This window comes from Diadema antillarum, unplaced genomic scaffold (genome assembly GCF_040938485.1).
Source record: "Diadema antillarum isolate AM-2024a unplaced genomic scaffold, OU_Dant_1.0 scf00000112, whole genome shotgun sequence".
NCBI classification, from domain to species: Eukaryota; Metazoa; Echinodermata; class Echinoidea; order Diadematoida; family Diadematidae; genus Diadema; species Diadema antillarum.
The window spans coordinates 2,211,784-2,229,902 of record NW_027271001.1 but is presented as its reverse complement, the minus strand read 5'-3'; the positions used below and the strand labels follow the sequence as shown (position 1 = coordinate 2,229,902).

Genomic DNA, 18,119 nt, shown 5'->3' with positions numbered 1-18,119 from the left:
GCCTGGGCAAGAAGGTGCCTCATCTGGTACAGGAAATGATTTCCAACATGAATTATGAGCACAGCTCACATTAAATACCATTTACACATTTCACAGTAGTTGAAAATATGCTGGTAGAGAAAACAGTCTGGTATTTTCCTTAGAAAGTATAACCCATAATGACAGCACAGGTTTCCTTACATTCCAATACATGGTCAACAATAAACTTGAGACCGTTCATGGAAATGGAGCACACAAGTAAACAAATACCTGTTGACTACAGAATACATTGTACATTTTGTGGTGTTTTTGTTTCACAAATTTCACAAGTCAACTGATAATTGTGAAATAAGCAATAAATTCACATTAATATTGCCTTCCACAACAAAAATGATGAATGATTATTATAAAAGGTGGGAATAGTACCTTTTTCTTGCACTGTCAATTTGGATTTCGATCATGGACCCAACCACTGGAAATTCTCTTCCAAGTCCCAATCGCAAAATATAAGCTGTATACAGTCGCGTTATTTGTGTGAAGATGATACATCAAATAGGCATAGATATGAAAGTTGTACATGTATTGTGAAATTCATTTATTATCTATCGAAAGGATTTTGGAACTGTACCTTTCTCTTGAGAAATCTACACTCTCCATTATCATACCACAGACAAAATTCAGAATTATGACACAAGACTCCATTCATTCAACATACAAACAAGGCTCACAAAAGTACACACAATCCAGCAGTGTGGAATGTATAACTTTGCATTCAAATTGTGCATACCAGTGGTACACTATGTCATTCAATCCACATGATAAGATGGACGGATGAATTATTGGATAAACAAATGCAAAAGCTGGATATTTTTAACCATTCACTGGTTTCATCTGTACACAGCCTTGCTTCTTCGAATTGCATTTTCAGCGCACTTCAAATATGACATACATTCAGAAAATTCACACAATAACGTTATATTTACAAATAATGGATGGATAGAGGCTCAGAAGACATGGATTGGTGGATAGATGAATCAAAATTTCTTATTTGCATACATTGTCATCTTTATTTCACAGATTTTATTACTTCATCATAAATGCTCAGTAATAATCTCAGAGCTTTTATTCACACACTAATCATGTGTCTACCTGAGCATTTGTGTGTGGATATGATTTCTGCTTTCAACACAGTATACTGCAGTGAAGATAATGTCATTGCTTCATCAAGGAAGAAATACAGTGTGAGTAAGTGAATATAATCGTGGATCGGATTGATAGATGGATAGGTGAATGGATGGATGGACGGTTGGATGAGTGAACAGGTGGATGAAGACATAATTATTCACATGATGTAACCTTCCACTGACACACTGTGTAGTCTTTGCTCCCAGCTGTAAGGAGACATTGGCCCAAGGCTGACGCAAACCGCACACACACGCTGCAGTGTGGATGGGCAACAAACTGCTTTGACTGAGCCTATAGATAAGATAAGAACAGCAGAAGAAATATCGTGCCATAATTTTCCAATATACTTGGTATTTTTGACATTGAAATTAGAGGGTGAACATTGAGGCAATTATTCCATAATATAGAACAAACAGAACACATTTCCTATCACTGACTTTGAATGCCGATGTTGGTTTAACTTATCATAGTCATTCACAGTAAAAGACAAATGTAACTTTAGTGACAAAATAGCACCTTACTGCACCTTAAATCATACAATGTAGGAAGAACAGAGATTAGCTGTCAGAACAATTTTCTAGTTAGATTTTAGCACCATTAGTGATATGCAGTTTAAACATGAATGAAAGAAAAACAGAAATGGATATGCCATAAGACTGCATCATTTGCTTTTTTCCTTTCTCTTTTTTAAGATCAATCTTAAGAATGCCTTGAGTTCAATTTATGGACTCTCAGAAAGCTACAATTTTTACTTTTATACGAAGGTCAACCAAGAAAGGTGCTCTATGAATTTTCTGTTGCAAGTACAACACAAATGTTTATGTCCAAGTCAAAAAGTGGAAGTATTCAATTCCTGAAACACAAGACTGCCCCTGTTCAGTGATTTGAAATAGAAAAACACGTTTTAACAACTTTACATTCACTAACATTTCAGTAAAGTTCAAACATTACCATACTGTTCTACACTGACAATACATGATTCTGAATCATATGCAAAAATAACATTCATATGTGACCGTGCATCACAAAACGAACAAAAAGTCGCATGCAGTGATTTTGTGTGAGGACTGAAAATAAATGAAATGGGTCAACCTAACCAATATTGAGTGTTTCATATTTTCTGAAAGAGCAAGTCTTCTTCTGCATTATGCTAAAATTTGGGATCATAAAACAAACAGGAATTTGTGTTTCCAGCAGGTTTTCTCTAACACTTTTTGAGGGAATAGTGTGATTAGGTGTTTCTCATAGAGCACTCTTAAAAATTCTGTCTATACTCATCACTTTCAACTCCAATAACTTTAGAAAGAATAAAGCTACTGCTTTGAAAGTTGGCATTAATCATTTACAGAATGTGTTAAGAAAGCATGCTTAATTTCAGCATAATCTGATAATCTCTTCATTGTTGTTGCTCCAGTGGTCAACATCCTGTTTTTTGTTCCATTTATCCACAGCCAATATGGCTTGGTAAAGTAAGCACTTGAATACACCCTGCACTTCAGAGCCTGTTTTCTCAGTTCAAACTTACCAGAGTGTGTCCTTTCCTTCCAATATTTAGATAGGTTAGGAGAGTCCATATGAAATGAGTTATACATCATTTTAAAGCTTACAGTCTGCTCTTTCAATATCTGCTCTTAACTAAAAATCCATGTCTGGCGACTTTTTGTTGGTTTTGTGATGCAGGGTCACATATACACTTTCTTTTAAAAAAAAAAAGGTTCAGCATGCATTAAGAAATGCTGCTCACTAGCTAGAAGAGTTGATTATGATTATTTTACCTTGAGATGGGGAATGTAGTGACACTGTGAACTTACCTCAGAGTGTCCGCATGGAGCACGGAACAAGGCAACTTGACCATCAGAGCTACCAGCTGCCACTAGAGGGCTTCCTTCACGAGAAACATCAACTGAAGAGTGCATGGGTCCCTCCACTTCTTTACCCCAGATACCTGGTGAAAAAATGGAAGGGTTACAGCACAAATTCACAGCGATGTGGGGTATAATGTGAGTACACATGGGACAAGGAGTTACTCAGCAAGAAACAAGAATAACACAATTCCGTTTTTGATAGTAGGATGAATCACACACACAAACACACATACATACACAAATATATTATTGGAGATTCAAAAATAATTGTTTTATATACTCTTTATGCAGCTTCTGAGTAGCCACAGGAGGAAATATGGGGAACAGGCATCTAAAACATGGATCATCCTATGACAAACAATGGTGAAACGGCTAACAACAGCTGGCAGATGATCACATTTTCACCTGTTTCAGCAGTCAAGAATGCAGTTATCCATTAAGGAGCCTGGTGAACACGAGTGCTTGCTCATGTGACCCTGAGTGAAGATAAGATGCCATACAACCCCCATCCCTCATCACCCCCACTCGTTCTTTGTTTTAAATCAGATAAATCACCACAGAAACAGACAACAACCATCAATGCCCTTGCTCCACCTTTGTTACAATCTCCTGCACAAGCATTTTTAAAACCAAAATTCACCAATGTGCACATAATGACCTCATCATGACTATCAGTGGAATGTCTTATTTCATACATTACACATGAAAATATCTTGATTGGTCTAGATTCTTACCTGCAACGGGAAATCCCATGAGGCACTGTTGTGATGACCATTCAACATTTCTCATCTCTTGACCGCTGACCATCTCAAAGGTCTGACTGCTCCCTGTCGACAGGGAAAGGTTGGGAGGGGAGAGCAATTCCGAACCAGGAGCAGCAATAGATGGAGCGGCAATGAGAGAGAGAATTGGAAGATGAAATATGGAGGGAAGAAATAGGAGCAAGTTTAGAAAGAGAGACTTACTCACAATTAATTGTGATAATCCCCATGTATGTCCATTGTGTCCTTGAAGTAGATGGTTTAAAAATAAATGTAGAATATGGAAATAGAACATATGGATTTCCTGGAATGTTCTATTCCCTAGTCATCTCACTTCTTGTAGATTTCTTTCATTTATTCCCTTTCAACAGTGCAACAGCAAAGTTTAAGCGAAATAGTTTCCTCGGTCTGAACTTCACACCGAACACTAAAAATGGTATTACACACCCATTTATAGATTAGAGACCCATACAAACAAGAAATGATCCTTATTCCTGCAAAAACAAAGGCAATGGACATCTTGCTTTTCACAAATAAATGTACTTAAGTTAAAGACAGCAGCCAGTAAAGTCATTCTGCAGACTTGTTAGTGCCTGAATACAAGTTAGGACCTACTCTCTTTCTTTTCTTTTCTTTTTTTTTTTTTTTGTGTGTGTTCATGAGTGATTAAGACATAGCCTTGTTCTCAAGACTTACATATCATATAATCCAGCTGATCTGAACAACTCTGAATGAGGTAACCAGACTCTGCTGCCAGCTTTTCTCTGGACCAGTCCAGCCCAATGATGGGTCCACTGTGACCAGAAAATTTGCCCACTTCTTCCAGGGTGTGGCCTTTATCACTCGTCTTCAGCACAAGGACGAGGTTGTCCTGGCAACCAATTGCTATCAACTCACCATCTGTTTGAAATTAAAAAAGAAAAATGTTCACAGAGAGATTAGTAACTACAAAAGAGCAAGAGATGTTAGCTTATATAATTATATACTGTAAAAGCGGAAATTTTAGCATGAGTAATTTTTCGCATTTAGGCGGTAAGATGAATTTTGCACAATTCCATGAGATCAAAACATAAAAATAAATAATTGTTAAATATAGCAAGCAAAAAATTTGCATGCTCTAATTTTTGCCCTACTTCTTGTTGAGTGAAATGCACGAAAATTTCCACTTTTACAGTACACCTTCAATCAGGTCTGTCATTTCTTGACAAGCACCTTCTTACACGTTGGCTTAAATGATCTAAATATCAAATATTCAGCTAAGTTAAAGTTTTAAAGGATTCAATAGTCATTGTTTAACTTGAATAACATATATCAGTCAACGTTATTTGTTTATCACAGAGGATTTGACAGATGTAAGTCTCACTGACAATGCTTCTAAAGTTTGTCCTACTTGACAGATGCTCTGATCATTTACATGAAGAAAAGAACCATCAAAAAAAGAAAACCTCTACAGCCTTGGTTTGCATCTTCAAACATTTCCTTTTAATATACAGACTGTGCAATTTCATGACATATCCATTAAAAAAAAAAATCAATGGCTTCTTCTGACCACCTACTATGAAGTCAAGACCAACCTGGTGAAATCTTGAGACACATTGCAGTTCCCTTGCCTAGCTTGTAGCGGTTGACCTCTGGTTCCTCATTAGACTGACCAAGGCTCAAAATCACCAAGCTGCAAAAAACATATACAGTAGAGCTACTGGTCATCACTGCATTGTATACCTGATGCAAGTTGAGGCACATGCAAAATTAAATGACACATCCAGCACATACCTGTACTCCAAGTTTAAGTCATAGTTAAAGCACATAGACTCTCCTCTTTACTTGAATACATGGGTACTTCACAAACCCTGCCAACATTCTGAAGACCCCAAAGATATGACACTATGTATGCATGCCAACCTTAATTGTTAATAATGTGAACAAGGACATTCCTATATGGTGGAATTACCATGAAGTATCTCTCTACATATAAAAGCATGAGGGTGCTTTAAAGATTGGATAGATGTAAGTGTGATAGCATACTCCTGCAGATAACCCGTTGAGGACTAGTCCCGAGTATACTCAGGCAAGGGTCTATGGAAAATGCATGTTGTAGCAAAATCAGCCCATTCTCAATGGGTTAATACAAGTCATATTTTAACAGAAGAAAAGAAACATCATGACCACTCTTTCCTGAGAAAATATGTGATGTGATGTCCCTTTCGCACAATGACCATGCATATCATTCTGAAACAACCCCCTCCCCACAAAAAAAGAAAAATCTGTGGGAAAGATTGATACATTTCTCAAATGAAATGTCTGATCCTCATCCTCTTTCTTACAGTATTTGTAGCATCTGTTAAATATCAGTAACAATTTTGCACATGTCATAAATGTTAGCGAATAGTATCAATAATTCCCGGTAGTAATAGTAGAGCAAAGATGCTTCAAGTGAACACTTATTGATAGACCATATCTGTATCTCTACACACACACAAAAGAAAATTAATGAAAAGTCAGAGACTGAATATATACAAATAAGACATGTTCAAACCTCCACAAGAACATCTACGCAAAAATTTAACAGATTTTATTTCAGCATAAAACCATGACATGCACTCACCTTCTGTCATAGCTTGAAGTTTACATAAAGACAGCATGCAGCATGCACAGGAAAACAAAGCATTACTAAGCAAGCAAGAATGAAGGGGATACAGGCACAAAACAGCTGGAAGCAAAGATCTACTTTTGGAAGGAATATAGATGCAAACTATCTCAAAGCTAAACTGAAAATATTATTCAAAACTGGACTGATAAGAATTGATCGTATCTTTAATATTTCTTTCTTTCTGTTTATGAATGGTTATCTTTATGAGAGATAGGCAAAGTCTGGTACCATTTTGTATCTTGAAAAGTTACACAGTTTATGCACACAAATTGTATGCATACAATTTCGTCATAAATGTGACTGTACATCACAAAACCAACAAAAAGTTCCACCCCTCCCCCCCCCCCCCCCCGATTTTATGTAACAACTCAAAAGTAAAATGAGTCAAGCTATTTTTTTTTTTCTGAAAGAGCAATACTTGTACATAATTCTAAAGTTTGGGATCATAGTACCAATGGCAAAATTGTGTTCAATGCAGTTTTTCTTAACACCTTTTTGTATAATGGTGTGATTAGGTATGTGTTAGAAGGCCCATTTCCTTTCTTGTAAAAAAACAAAAACACCTTTACACACTTTGCACTTTCAACAATATCTAAGCTTAATCTGATAATCCTTTCACTGTGGTTGCTGTAGAGTTTTACATCCTGTTTTTGTCCCATTCATTGAACCAGACACATGCAGCAAGATTAAGCCCTTGAATACATCCTAAACTTCAAAGCTTCTTTTCTCAGTACACACATTTCCAGAATGTGTACCGATACTTCCTTTCTATTGTTTAAATAGGTTAGGAAGTCCATTTTGCATTGAGTTAGGTATACATCATTTTAAATATTACAGTCTGCTTTTTCAGAATCTGCCCTTAACTTTTAAAAAAAAAATCATGTCTGGTGACTTTTGGGTGGTTTTGTGATGCAGGGTCACAAATATGATAGCAATGCTAGTTGATAATTTTTTTTTTTTTTCGATCAAAGTGTGTTGGATTATTCATCACATTATTGATCTACCCTGCAGGGAAAAAAAAAAAAACAAGCAAACAAAAAAACAGCCACGCACTTAAGATTCACATAGAGAATACGACAACTGAAGGGAGTGAATCTTTTTACAAATTACATCAAATCAAATGATTTCATGTCTCCCACATAACCTGATGCATAAATCTACAAATCTGATTGCAAGCAGGTGATAGGAATATTAGAACTGCAAGTAGGTAATAGGAATACAAGAAACAAGCAATTTCCATAGGTCAATGATACAAATAATCATACATGTATGCTCTAATCATTCAATGCATTCCAAAAAGAAAAATAAATGGAAATAACAGTATATCTGGAGGAGAGTGTATTAGACAATATCCTCGGCAGTCATGCATTCAGTGCGCACACACACAAAGGTTTTACCTGTCGCCCATTCTGGGTTGCAGCAAAGCAAATTTGTTAAAAATGAATGAGAATTTATGCAAATCAGCATGAGCAGTTTGGAAGCATGTGTCAGTAATTGATGATATTGTCAATCGATGACTTCATGCTTTCCAGATTAGGTATGCAAAAGATGGACCACTGAGAATAGTTATCTCTCTGACAGCAAACTTGTGTGCTTTCTTCAGTCTAGACCGTTGATACTGTTTGAGCTCATGGTGTTAGTACAGGCAGGCCATTGCTGTATAATGACAGGCTATATGTGACACTGCACCTCAAAACAAACAAAAAGTCGCCAGATATGAATTTTTAGTTAAGACCATATTCTGAAAGAGCGGACTTTAAGCTTTAAAATGATGTATAACTCAAATCAAATGGACTCTCCTAACCTATCTAAATATTGGAAAGAAAGCACAAACTCAGGAAAAGTGGGAACTGAGAAAAGAGGCTCTGAAGTACAGTGTCTATTCAAGCGCTTAATCTTTACCAAACCCTGCTGGCTGTGCGATGAATGGGACAAAAAACAGGAAGTAAACCACCAGAGTGACAACAATGAAGAGATTATCAGATTAAACTGAAATTAAGCATGCCTCATTAACACATTCTGTCCATAATCAATGCCAACTGTCAAAGCAGTAGCACTATCCTTTCAAAAGTTATTAGAGTTGAAAGTGAAGAGTGTAGACAAGGTTTTTCAGAAATGAAAAAGGGATTCTAAAGACACACCTAATCACACTATTCTACCAAAAATGTTCGAGATAAACTGCTAAAAAACACACACTTTCCCGCCCGTTTTATGATACCAAATTTTAGCATAATGTACAAGAAGACCCGCTCTTTCAGAAAATATGAAAAAATCAAGTTCGGCTAGGTTGACCCATTTCACTTATTTTCAGTCCTCACGCAAAATCAGTGTGTGCGACTTTATGTTCGTTTTGAGGTGCACGGTCACATATGTACTATCTTGGATGGAACATAGTCAATATCACTAATGGCTTTAGTCAAGCTTGCATGCAGTCAATGAACAAAAAATAGTGAACACATGCCCTTACTATTTACTACTGTAAACGTCAATATTTTCGCGCAATTAATTTTTCGCGCTGAGCGGCTCGAAAACATATTCACGGGTTCTTAAATTGCGCTCCGCAGCGGGTTAATACACAGTCACTGTTTTCATCCAGCGATGCCAGCGTACGATAAGCGACATAGCAAGCGGCGCAAGTGCGAGTACAAGTGCTCAACTACTAGTACATGTTTTGTAGTACATGTACTAGTACATGTGTACTGTAGTCGCGGGGATGTCGCACACCAATCGGCCGTGGGCTCGGTGCGTGCGGTGCGTGCGATGATACTGCTATATGCGTAAACATGTCTGTACTACGTAGCAGTATCATCGACGAAGCGCACACAATTCAGGCCGTTCAAAATGTGCATAGAAAATTGCAAAGATATATTCGCACGTTTTTGAATTCGCGCTAGCCGAACGTAGCGCGAAATCCGCGAAAATTTCCACGTTTACAGTATATCTTCTACTTTATCCTTTACGTGTATTCCCCATCTCATATCAGTAACCAAACTCAAGAACATGCTGAAAAATGCACAACTGTAAAATGCAAGACCTTATGGACAAAACAATGCCTCAAACCAACCCTATAAAAAGTCATAGAAATTCTTTTACAAGAATTTCATCTGTATTATATCACTATCTCTACCATGGATGCCATGCCAGTAGCCAAGAGAATGTATAGCTTACGATGAATATTGGTATGCAGTCAAAACAGGCAACACACACGCAAAAAAAAAAAGTAAAAACAACCAGCTGGCTCATGCCTTACTTTGCATCCTTGGTTCCCACGGCAACAAGACCACTGTCCGAGTGAACATCCATGCAGTGGATGTTGGTTCCTTTGACGGCATACCTCCAGAGTGGACGGTGGTCAGCCAAGCTGCAGAGGGAGACGGTGCCATCGTAGCTGCCCGTGATGAAACGGTCACCAGGGAGTACGGTGAGGCAGTGGACTTCCTCATAATGACTCTGTGTGAAAGCAAAGGTATTGAGAACATTGACCGGTGACACAATCCATTACCAGCCCAGTTGCAGTAAGGCATAAGACTCAACAGACTTCACAAGCAATTAGCAACTTTTTTGTCTCCAAACTGCTAGAAGCATATGGTAAGCAAAAAGTTTTTGATCAGAATATACACTGTAGATGATGTTCAAAAAGTCTCATAGGAACAAACCTGGTATATTAGGGTAAATTTGGCAGAGGTGTGGATATTCCAAGCCTTGACTTGAAATAATAACTCATGATTTTTTTTAAATAATATTCTGAGGCTGGATGTGCCATACCACAAATGCAAAGTGGCCCTGGGTATAGATTGTAATACCATCAGAAAAGCACAGATTTATAGTAAAAGGAATACTAAAGGGCAATACAAATACACTATGATTTATTGATATCTATAATTAGTTGTGGAGGAATGCCTTTCTAAATGTTACAACCAGTTCTGGAAACTTTGTGCAGGTTTTCACAAAATATTTTGCATCAAAGTTTGTCATTTTACCACACCGGACTGTTTGTTAACAATATTCAGAAGCTTTCAGTAAGATTCTTTAATTGTATGCAAGATGCAGCTTTTATGTATTCCTCCTAATTTACCAATATCAGAGAAAACAATGTAAAAGAATGAATTGTACAATATCGGCATTTAAAACCAAACTCACCTGGGTTAGGCATGAGGTAGATTCTTCTCCAGTGATGGCAAACTTTGTGTCTTTGAGAGCGATACGGAGGAGAGAGTTTACAGTGGTTCCAACGTAGACACTGGATCCACTATGGAGAATGCAGCGGATGCCCCCTTCTTCTTTTGGTATCTATTCAATATAGGTATAGATGATTTACACTGAATGAGGTATTGATAAATTTGAGCAATTACAAAATATTTTACTCAATAAACACAAAGAGCAAACATAACATTAGTTGGAGAACAAAGGAGTATGTATATGTTGTGGTGAAATACTAAGCTGAAGCAACTGAAGTTATATCCCACAATGAATGTCATTCCTTTACATTCTGGATGTATATTGATAGCATGCAGTACACCATTTATTATTACCTTTGCTTTTGTACGACACCATGTCATATACATTTCATGTAGAATCATTTCTTTTTAAAAAAAAGTATATGAAATAACATACAAACAACCTGTCTGCATCACTATGGATAGAAGTGTATGCAGAAGGCAACATATTTTGTAATTTTTACATACAATTCATCTTCCAGTGGTATTAACTTTTTTTTTGCAAATAGCCTCATCTGGGCAATTACATAGTACTCATGTGACCGGTCACCTGATCAGACAACTCACCTGCAGCTTTCCGTGGTGATCACCCCCTTTTCCTGCCAGGGTCCAGCACTGTAGCACCCCGTCCCTGCCTCCAGATACTATAGCACCTCCAATGGTTTGAAGACTGAAGACGGGTCCCTGAAATCATGTGGGGAGAGTGAGAATGACTTTGTGCGCATGCATCTAGGTTTGATTAGGTGCATGATTTGTTTATCTGCTCATAAAGGGGGGATCTGACAATTTAACTATGGTACTTTAGACACACAAGTTCATGTTGATTTGCATGACAAAAAAAAAACAAACAGTTTTTTGTCACTTTTCTTTATAGTTCTTCTCATTGGCACCCATAATAGTCTCTTCCTGTACCATTATTTAATCACTTTTCCGACCAGCCATCCGCCCCTCCTCCCACCATTAACACATGAGGCCGTTTGACAGTGATTTTGGTACATTTAATAATAGTATTCCAGTCACATGTCTCTTATTAAAGGGAACCCAAACCCAAAGAGCAACATGGATTGAGTGAAAGCAGTAACATTAGTAGAACACTTCAGTGAAAGTTTGAGGAAAATCAGACAATCGATGCAAAAGTTATGAATTTTTGAAGTTTTTGTGTTGGAACCGCTGGATGAGGAGACTACTGACATATGTGTGGGCAACAATATAAAGAAAATATAAAGGGAATTCCACAAAAATTCATTTTTCATGAAAATTGCTAGTACACATTCCATCAATTTAATACTGACATACGTTACGGGTAGCAATCATTCCCCCTGCTTTCTGAAAGCGGTCAGTCAAGTGCTCTTTTGTAATGCTAGAAAAGTTAATTTTTGTGGAATTTTCTTTATATTTTCTTTATATTGTTGTCCACACATACGTCATAACCTCTAGTAGTCTCCTCATGATGTGTTCTACTAATGTTACTGCTTTCACTCAATCCACATTACTCTTTGGGTTTGGGTTCCCTTTAACCCGTTGAGGACGAATCCCGAGTATACTCAGGCAGGTGTCTATGGGAAATGCGTGTTGTAGCAAAATCAGTCCGTCCTCAACGGGTCAAGGATCCATTTCATATAGCAAAATCAAATGATCAAAAATATCATGGAAACAGCTCAACTGGAACAAATTTATCTCCTAGCAATTCAGTTGATGTTATTTCATTTTTTTTTTTATTGTAGCTGATGCAAACCTCTGGGTGAAAAAGGAACCCTGGTCCTACCTCGTGCACATGACTGATGGTATGTGAGATGGTGTTGCCTCCAGATGGCCAGACGTAGAGAGTGCCGTTAGAGTCACCTGTGATCAGGTCGCCATTGGAACGGAACGCCATGCTGATCACATACTTGGCCTTCATACTCGTCTGCAACCAAGAGAAAGATATTCATACAGTAGATGATGGGTAATAGAAGGCTGGCAAAGGAGCCCAGCAATTACTGGTAATGCACGCAACATGACAGAAAATCTGAAACACATCTTAACCAAAACACAGAGAGATGGTGTGTAAATTTGGAAGTCGGTTTTTTAGAATGTGAAGACATATCTTATCTTTGCCAAAAAACAACAAAAAACACTTCTCCTGCTGTCTATCAAGGGTTCCATGGCATGTAAACATATAATTTTTTTTAACAATATGTAAATCTGCAGGCACTGTACACCTAGTGATATGAAAGCAGATATCAAATACTGTATATGGAATACATTCCACAAACATGATTCGCAAATCAGGACATGGAGAACAACACTGACATAATGGGAAAGAAATGGCAAAGTTAGCACTTTCTCACCTTGGAGACAATATTCATTGAATTTGTGTTACAGGAGGCAATATTTCGGTGTGTTATTTTTCTTGTGAATGTCAGACAAACTCACAAAATTCATAAGGACATAAAATCACACAAAATATATGACAAATAGAGTATATGACAGTAATGAAATAAAAAAAAATTGACTTATCATACATACAATATAAAAAAGACAACAATCAAACTTACAAAACAATAACGTAATACTCATATAAACACACACAAGTAAACATTGACAAGAAAAATTGGCTGTGAGGTGGAGATGAAGTCTCTTTGATACCTCATAGTTTCCCATCATGCTTTGTTCCAGCTGAACCGCTCCCTCCTCGCTCTCCTTGGAAAGCTTCCAGAAGACAAAATGCTCCCTCCCGACGCTGATGATCTGATGCTGGTCTCTGGGATGAAAGGCTGCCTGGCAGACGACTGAGGTATTCATCTAGAATCATGGCAGGAAAGGGGTGAGACACAGATTCTATCAATTTACCTAGGGGGATCTACACACTCCCTAAGGATAATACCGGTTAGCTTGGTATGACTTTTAAGGTTATCTACTCTAGGATGCAACAAAATTATGTCACTTTTGTGTATGCTGGTATGTTTGTTTGCTGCTATTTTAATTTTCTTGGAGGACAAGGGAGATTTCTTTTTATGCTGAGATCAAGCTCAGTTGAGGAACCATTTTCAAACTTGTCCTCAAACTATTTGTGTCTTACGTTCTTTGTGATGAAACCTCTTCTTTTGGTGAGGAAGAAAGCATGCATAGCTTGGAATCAGGAATAAGATGTTAAAATCAATCCCTGATTTGTATCCAAGTATGCATACTACACATATTTCTCAATATGTTGGTTTTTATTTCACCTGTAACAGGCGGTTTCTGAACAATCTTAAAATGATATCTGGGGCGCGATTCATAAAAGATGTTAGGATGGCAACTCTTGCTGGAATACCAACTTCCTGTAGCAACAGCTAATCAGGAAGCTGGATTCTTGTCATTACCATGACAACTACCATTCCAGCAAGAGCTGCTATCAAAGAAGCTTTTTATGAAATGGGGCCCTTGTGAGATGGAGTAGAGACTTACGAGTGCTGATGCAACTTTCTCCCCAGACTTATAATTCCACACAGATAAAGTATGTTTGTTGCTTTTATCCACAGCTAGTAGGTGATCCTGTAGAATAATTGAATGAGAAATGAACATTTCAGGAATGAAAGTTATCAGTATACTATGTAAATAATGTTCAAACATTCATAAAATACTGTTTCCATTCACTACTTTCACAGGCAAGTATGCATCATACGAAAAGTCCTGAGTACATTTGTAAACAATGTTGTATATATTTCATACATGTTTAGAAATACTGTTTCACTTCACTACACTACTTTTCATGTACAAAACAGTAGATCATACAAAAAAAAAAGTCAAAATCATTAACCACCCGTACGTTACATTCTATTATGAATAGCAAAACCTTGATTATAATCACAAATCTACAGCACAAAATGTCATGATTTATAGCCTCCCTTGACAGTCTGTTTGTCAAAGAGTCTTTTAAAAACTATCAAGAGATTGGTAACATTCAGGGTACTTACCTGATGGGGTGAAAATGCCAGGCAAATGACAGCATCAAATCCTTCTTCGATGATCAGACTGGTCTCTAAAGTGTCCACACGCCACATATGGATTGAAGCCTAAAACACATTCAGGTCGAAAATGCAAACTCAAGTATTTCATTCATTTATGCTGAAAAGGTATATCTTCTCCTACATTACTGTTTGTTTGGGTTTTTTGCACTTTCATTTGAATATAATGTATTCGAATATGATTTCTAATATCTTCATAATGTTATCAATGACAAGTTTGATACATGAAAACACAGATATACGTTAAATGCAAATTATCTGTGAACTCACTGTGAATGAATGCATACTAGAGTTGTCACTGATACTGTAAAAATAGCACTTTTTCGCATGCATGAAACTTTTGCGAGTTTTGTGAGGAGCCAAGATTTGCGAAAGTGAAATGCACATCAAAGTTTTTGTCTACACTATGCACTGAATGCTAGCCACCAATTTGCAAAATTTTAATGCTGCAAACGTTTCTGGTTTTACAGTAGTTCAGTCAGGGTTACACAGCACTCACCTTAACCCCAGATGCATCTGGTCCTCTAGACTGTCCTGTCGCCACGGTAACACCATCAGAGTGAACTGCCACACTGAAGAGAACAAAAAGTCATGATCTTTCTTATTTCTAAAATATTTTTAGTGTCTGCAAGATATTGCATTAATTCATTAATGTCCTTCGGTTCCTACTTTTAGCACAAATGAAGGGGCAAACACTTTTGTTTCTGACAGATTTAAACTCCACACAGTGGTCAGGGGCGGATCCAGGAATTCCGTAAAGGGAGGGGGGGGGGGGTGCAAAAAAATATTTCTGGTGCCACTTCCGGGTTTCTCTCATTTTTTCCTCTTTAATTCTTTTGTTTTAACAAAAAATAAAGGGGGTGTGCCTCCCTCTGGATTTGCCACTGGTAGTGTCCACCACTTACCTCCGTATCTCAGCCGTGTGTTTGGTGTAGTGCCGCTGCAGGTTGAGAGCAGGGTTGTACATGATGGCAATGCTGGACATGAAGTAGAGAATCTCCTCTCCTCCGGACACCTCAAAGAGATTCCCACGACAGTCGTTGCCACGGTAACCATATCTGCATCACACCAACAAGAAATAGAAATGAGCACTTCAAAATGTGACATATAATGCTGAGGAATAAATGACCATTGACAATGAACACTTTTACGGTGGGTAACGCACAAAAACATATGGTATTTCAATGGCTTGATGTTAAGTTGCATCACTAAAAGACAACATAAATCCTATTCCAGTCCAAAAAAAAAATAAAGATATATGAAGCACAAACCCTGCAAATGTACAAATTAGTCAGTTGATCTAACACAGACATGGGGGACATTTCAGAAGTGTTTTGTCAGATATTTTTTCTGACCAATTGTTATGAGTTATTGAAATCCTTGCAACTGATTGGCTGAAAGCAAATTTGTCCCACAAATTTGTCTGACAATCTTTCTCTCAATTTGTCTGACAAATTTGTAATACAAAACAATTCATGAAATGCCCCCAAGTTTCTACAATTTAAGCAAACTAGATATGCATCAATACTATCGTGACATTAGATGTATGAAGAAATCAGACTCAGCATCTTTCTACTTATAGATTTTAAAATAACCTACAATGACAGCTCGCCAATATCATTTTCAAGCAGCCATGATATGAAATTTCCACAGTTCCTGTGAACTGATACAACTGATATACACTAGTAGTTGAAAGAGTGCATAAAACTGTCAGACCATAATGCATTCATCTTTGATCCATAATGTCCCACTATAATATAGCAGTCCTTGTTCCACTATGTCCCCTACAAGAATCAATGGTAGTTTTCATTCATACTTACACCCAGTCCAGCCGTAGCTCCACTGACGGTGGATCTGGCACCATCTGTATCTGCATGTAAGCATCTGGTCTGTAGTACCTCACTTCTTTCCCCTGCACCACGACGTCCAAGGTGACAGAACCTTCAACGTCAGTCTCCTTCTCCTTCTCCTTCTCCTTCTCCTTCTCCTTCTCTTCCTTGTCTTCTTGTCCTGGTTGAGCAGATTCCGCCAATTCCTCTTCAATTTCTTCAGCAATGTCTTCTGCGAAAACGTGGGTAAGCGAAATAAGTTAAGCATACCAGTATAGTGCACTGTGCTGTTCAAGGAGCAGAAAACTACATACACATGATATTGCTGCTTTGCATGTGCCTGAAAACAGACTTTAAACTTTATGAAACACCACTTCCAAATCACTGCACTATTTCTTTTCTTTTTTTACAATAATTACTTCGTAATCATTGTACCACAATCATTACTACAGCTATCTAAAAAAAAAAAAAACTGTGATCTCTGCTTGTATCAAAATCAGCTCCGCCAAAAACATTCATATTGTCCAGGTCAGAGCTAGAATGGCTCTAACTCCAGACTTTGCAGTCCAAGCACCTTTCTAGTTCTCAGGTCATGATATCCTTTCACAGCTCATTCCTTTGTTTGAGAATACTAGACAACACGATTCTAAACACAAATAATCTATGCATTTTGATTGAGAGCATCACATTCATAGAGTCATCAATCACTGACATAGTGAAAAACAGGTGACTTCTTTAAGTCAGGAGATAAGTGTCTACACTACTGTGTACTGTGAAGCTTTACTATGCATGGAGATACAATGTAAATCTGCATCACATTTTATGTATTATCAACAATAACCACATCAAACAACCACATCAAATGCAAAGCATTCCACTAGAGAAATGTTATAGTAACCACACCATATTTGCAGAGCTATGCACAAATCTTTTTTTCTGCCTTTATGAAGGAGAAGTGCTCAAAGAGTGTAGAATATGCAGCAGAATTCTTTTAAAAAGGGAGGATTAATGCATCATTTTTCCCAAAATATCATGATTCAACAATGATCTCAAAGGCTACAAAATTGTGTAAGTTTTGCACGTAATCTTTATATCTTCATATGCAGAGCTATGCACAAATCTCTATAATGCCTTTATATAGAAGCGCTCAAAGAGTATAGAATATGCAGCGAGAAAACTTTTAAAAAGTAAGGGTTAATATGCAACTTTCCCCGAAAAACAATTACCGGTAAGTCTCGCAAGCATTCTTTGTTTTTCATCTTACCTTCATCATTGCCATCAATGCTTCCACCCTCACTCCCATCCCTACTACCAAGCCTCATCAACTCTTCCTCCTCGCCATCCATCTCCATCTCCTCCAGCTCCTCCTCCTCCTCCTCTTCCTCCTCCTTCCCTTCCCCCTTCTTCCCCCTCTTGAGGAGGCTCTTGAAGGACTGCATGAGGGAGGACCCCATACCCTTCCTCTTCTCCTCACCACCACCACCACCACCGACACTGCTGACAAAGGAGAGGATAGAGCGGGTGTCGCCACCGGTCTGCTGCTTGGAGGAAAGCAGGGGCTGGTCTGAAGCTGCGCATGAGGAGGCCAAAGCACACATATGTATGATACAGGCCGTGTTAGCTATTGGCAGCAAGCAAAGACAT

General features: G+C 37.8%; 1 protein-coding gene across 1 annotated transcript in view; it reads right to left on the bottom strand.

The window, feature by feature from the left end:
• Positions 1–1,317: 1,317 nt before the first annotated feature.
• LOC139719578 (uncharacterized) overlaps positions 1,318–18,119 on the bottom strand; it is a 32,060-nt gene continuing 15,258 nt past the window's right edge. Inside the window, exons 12-28 of the mRNA XM_071630990.1 lie at positions 17,767–18,045; positions 16,467–16,707; positions 15,552–15,704; positions 15,146–15,218; positions 14,596–14,694; positions 14,087–14,173; positions 13,286–13,441; positions 12,423–12,563; positions 11,225–11,341; positions 10,581–10,730; positions 9,691–9,890; positions 7,838–7,849; positions 5,365–5,462; positions 4,487–4,690; positions 3,764–3,856; positions 2,976–3,109; positions 1,318–1,455 (exon numbers count right to left, since the gene is read on the bottom strand). Of these exons, the coding sequence (XP_071487091.1) occupies positions 1,318–1,455; positions 2,976–3,109; positions 3,764–3,856; positions 4,487–4,690; positions 5,365–5,462; positions 7,838–7,849; positions 9,691–9,890; positions 10,581–10,730; positions 11,225–11,341; positions 12,423–12,563; positions 13,286–13,441; positions 14,087–14,173; positions 14,596–14,694; positions 15,146–15,218; positions 15,552–15,704; positions 16,467–16,707; positions 17,767–18,045 (2,375 nt within the window). The remainder of the gene's footprint in view (positions 1,456–2,975; positions 3,110–3,763; positions 3,857–4,486; positions 4,691–5,364; positions 5,463–7,837; positions 7,850–9,690; positions 9,891–10,580; positions 10,731–11,224; positions 11,342–12,422; positions 12,564–13,285; positions 13,442–14,086; positions 14,174–14,595; positions 14,695–15,145; positions 15,219–15,551; positions 15,705–16,466; positions 16,708–17,766; positions 18,046–18,119) is intronic.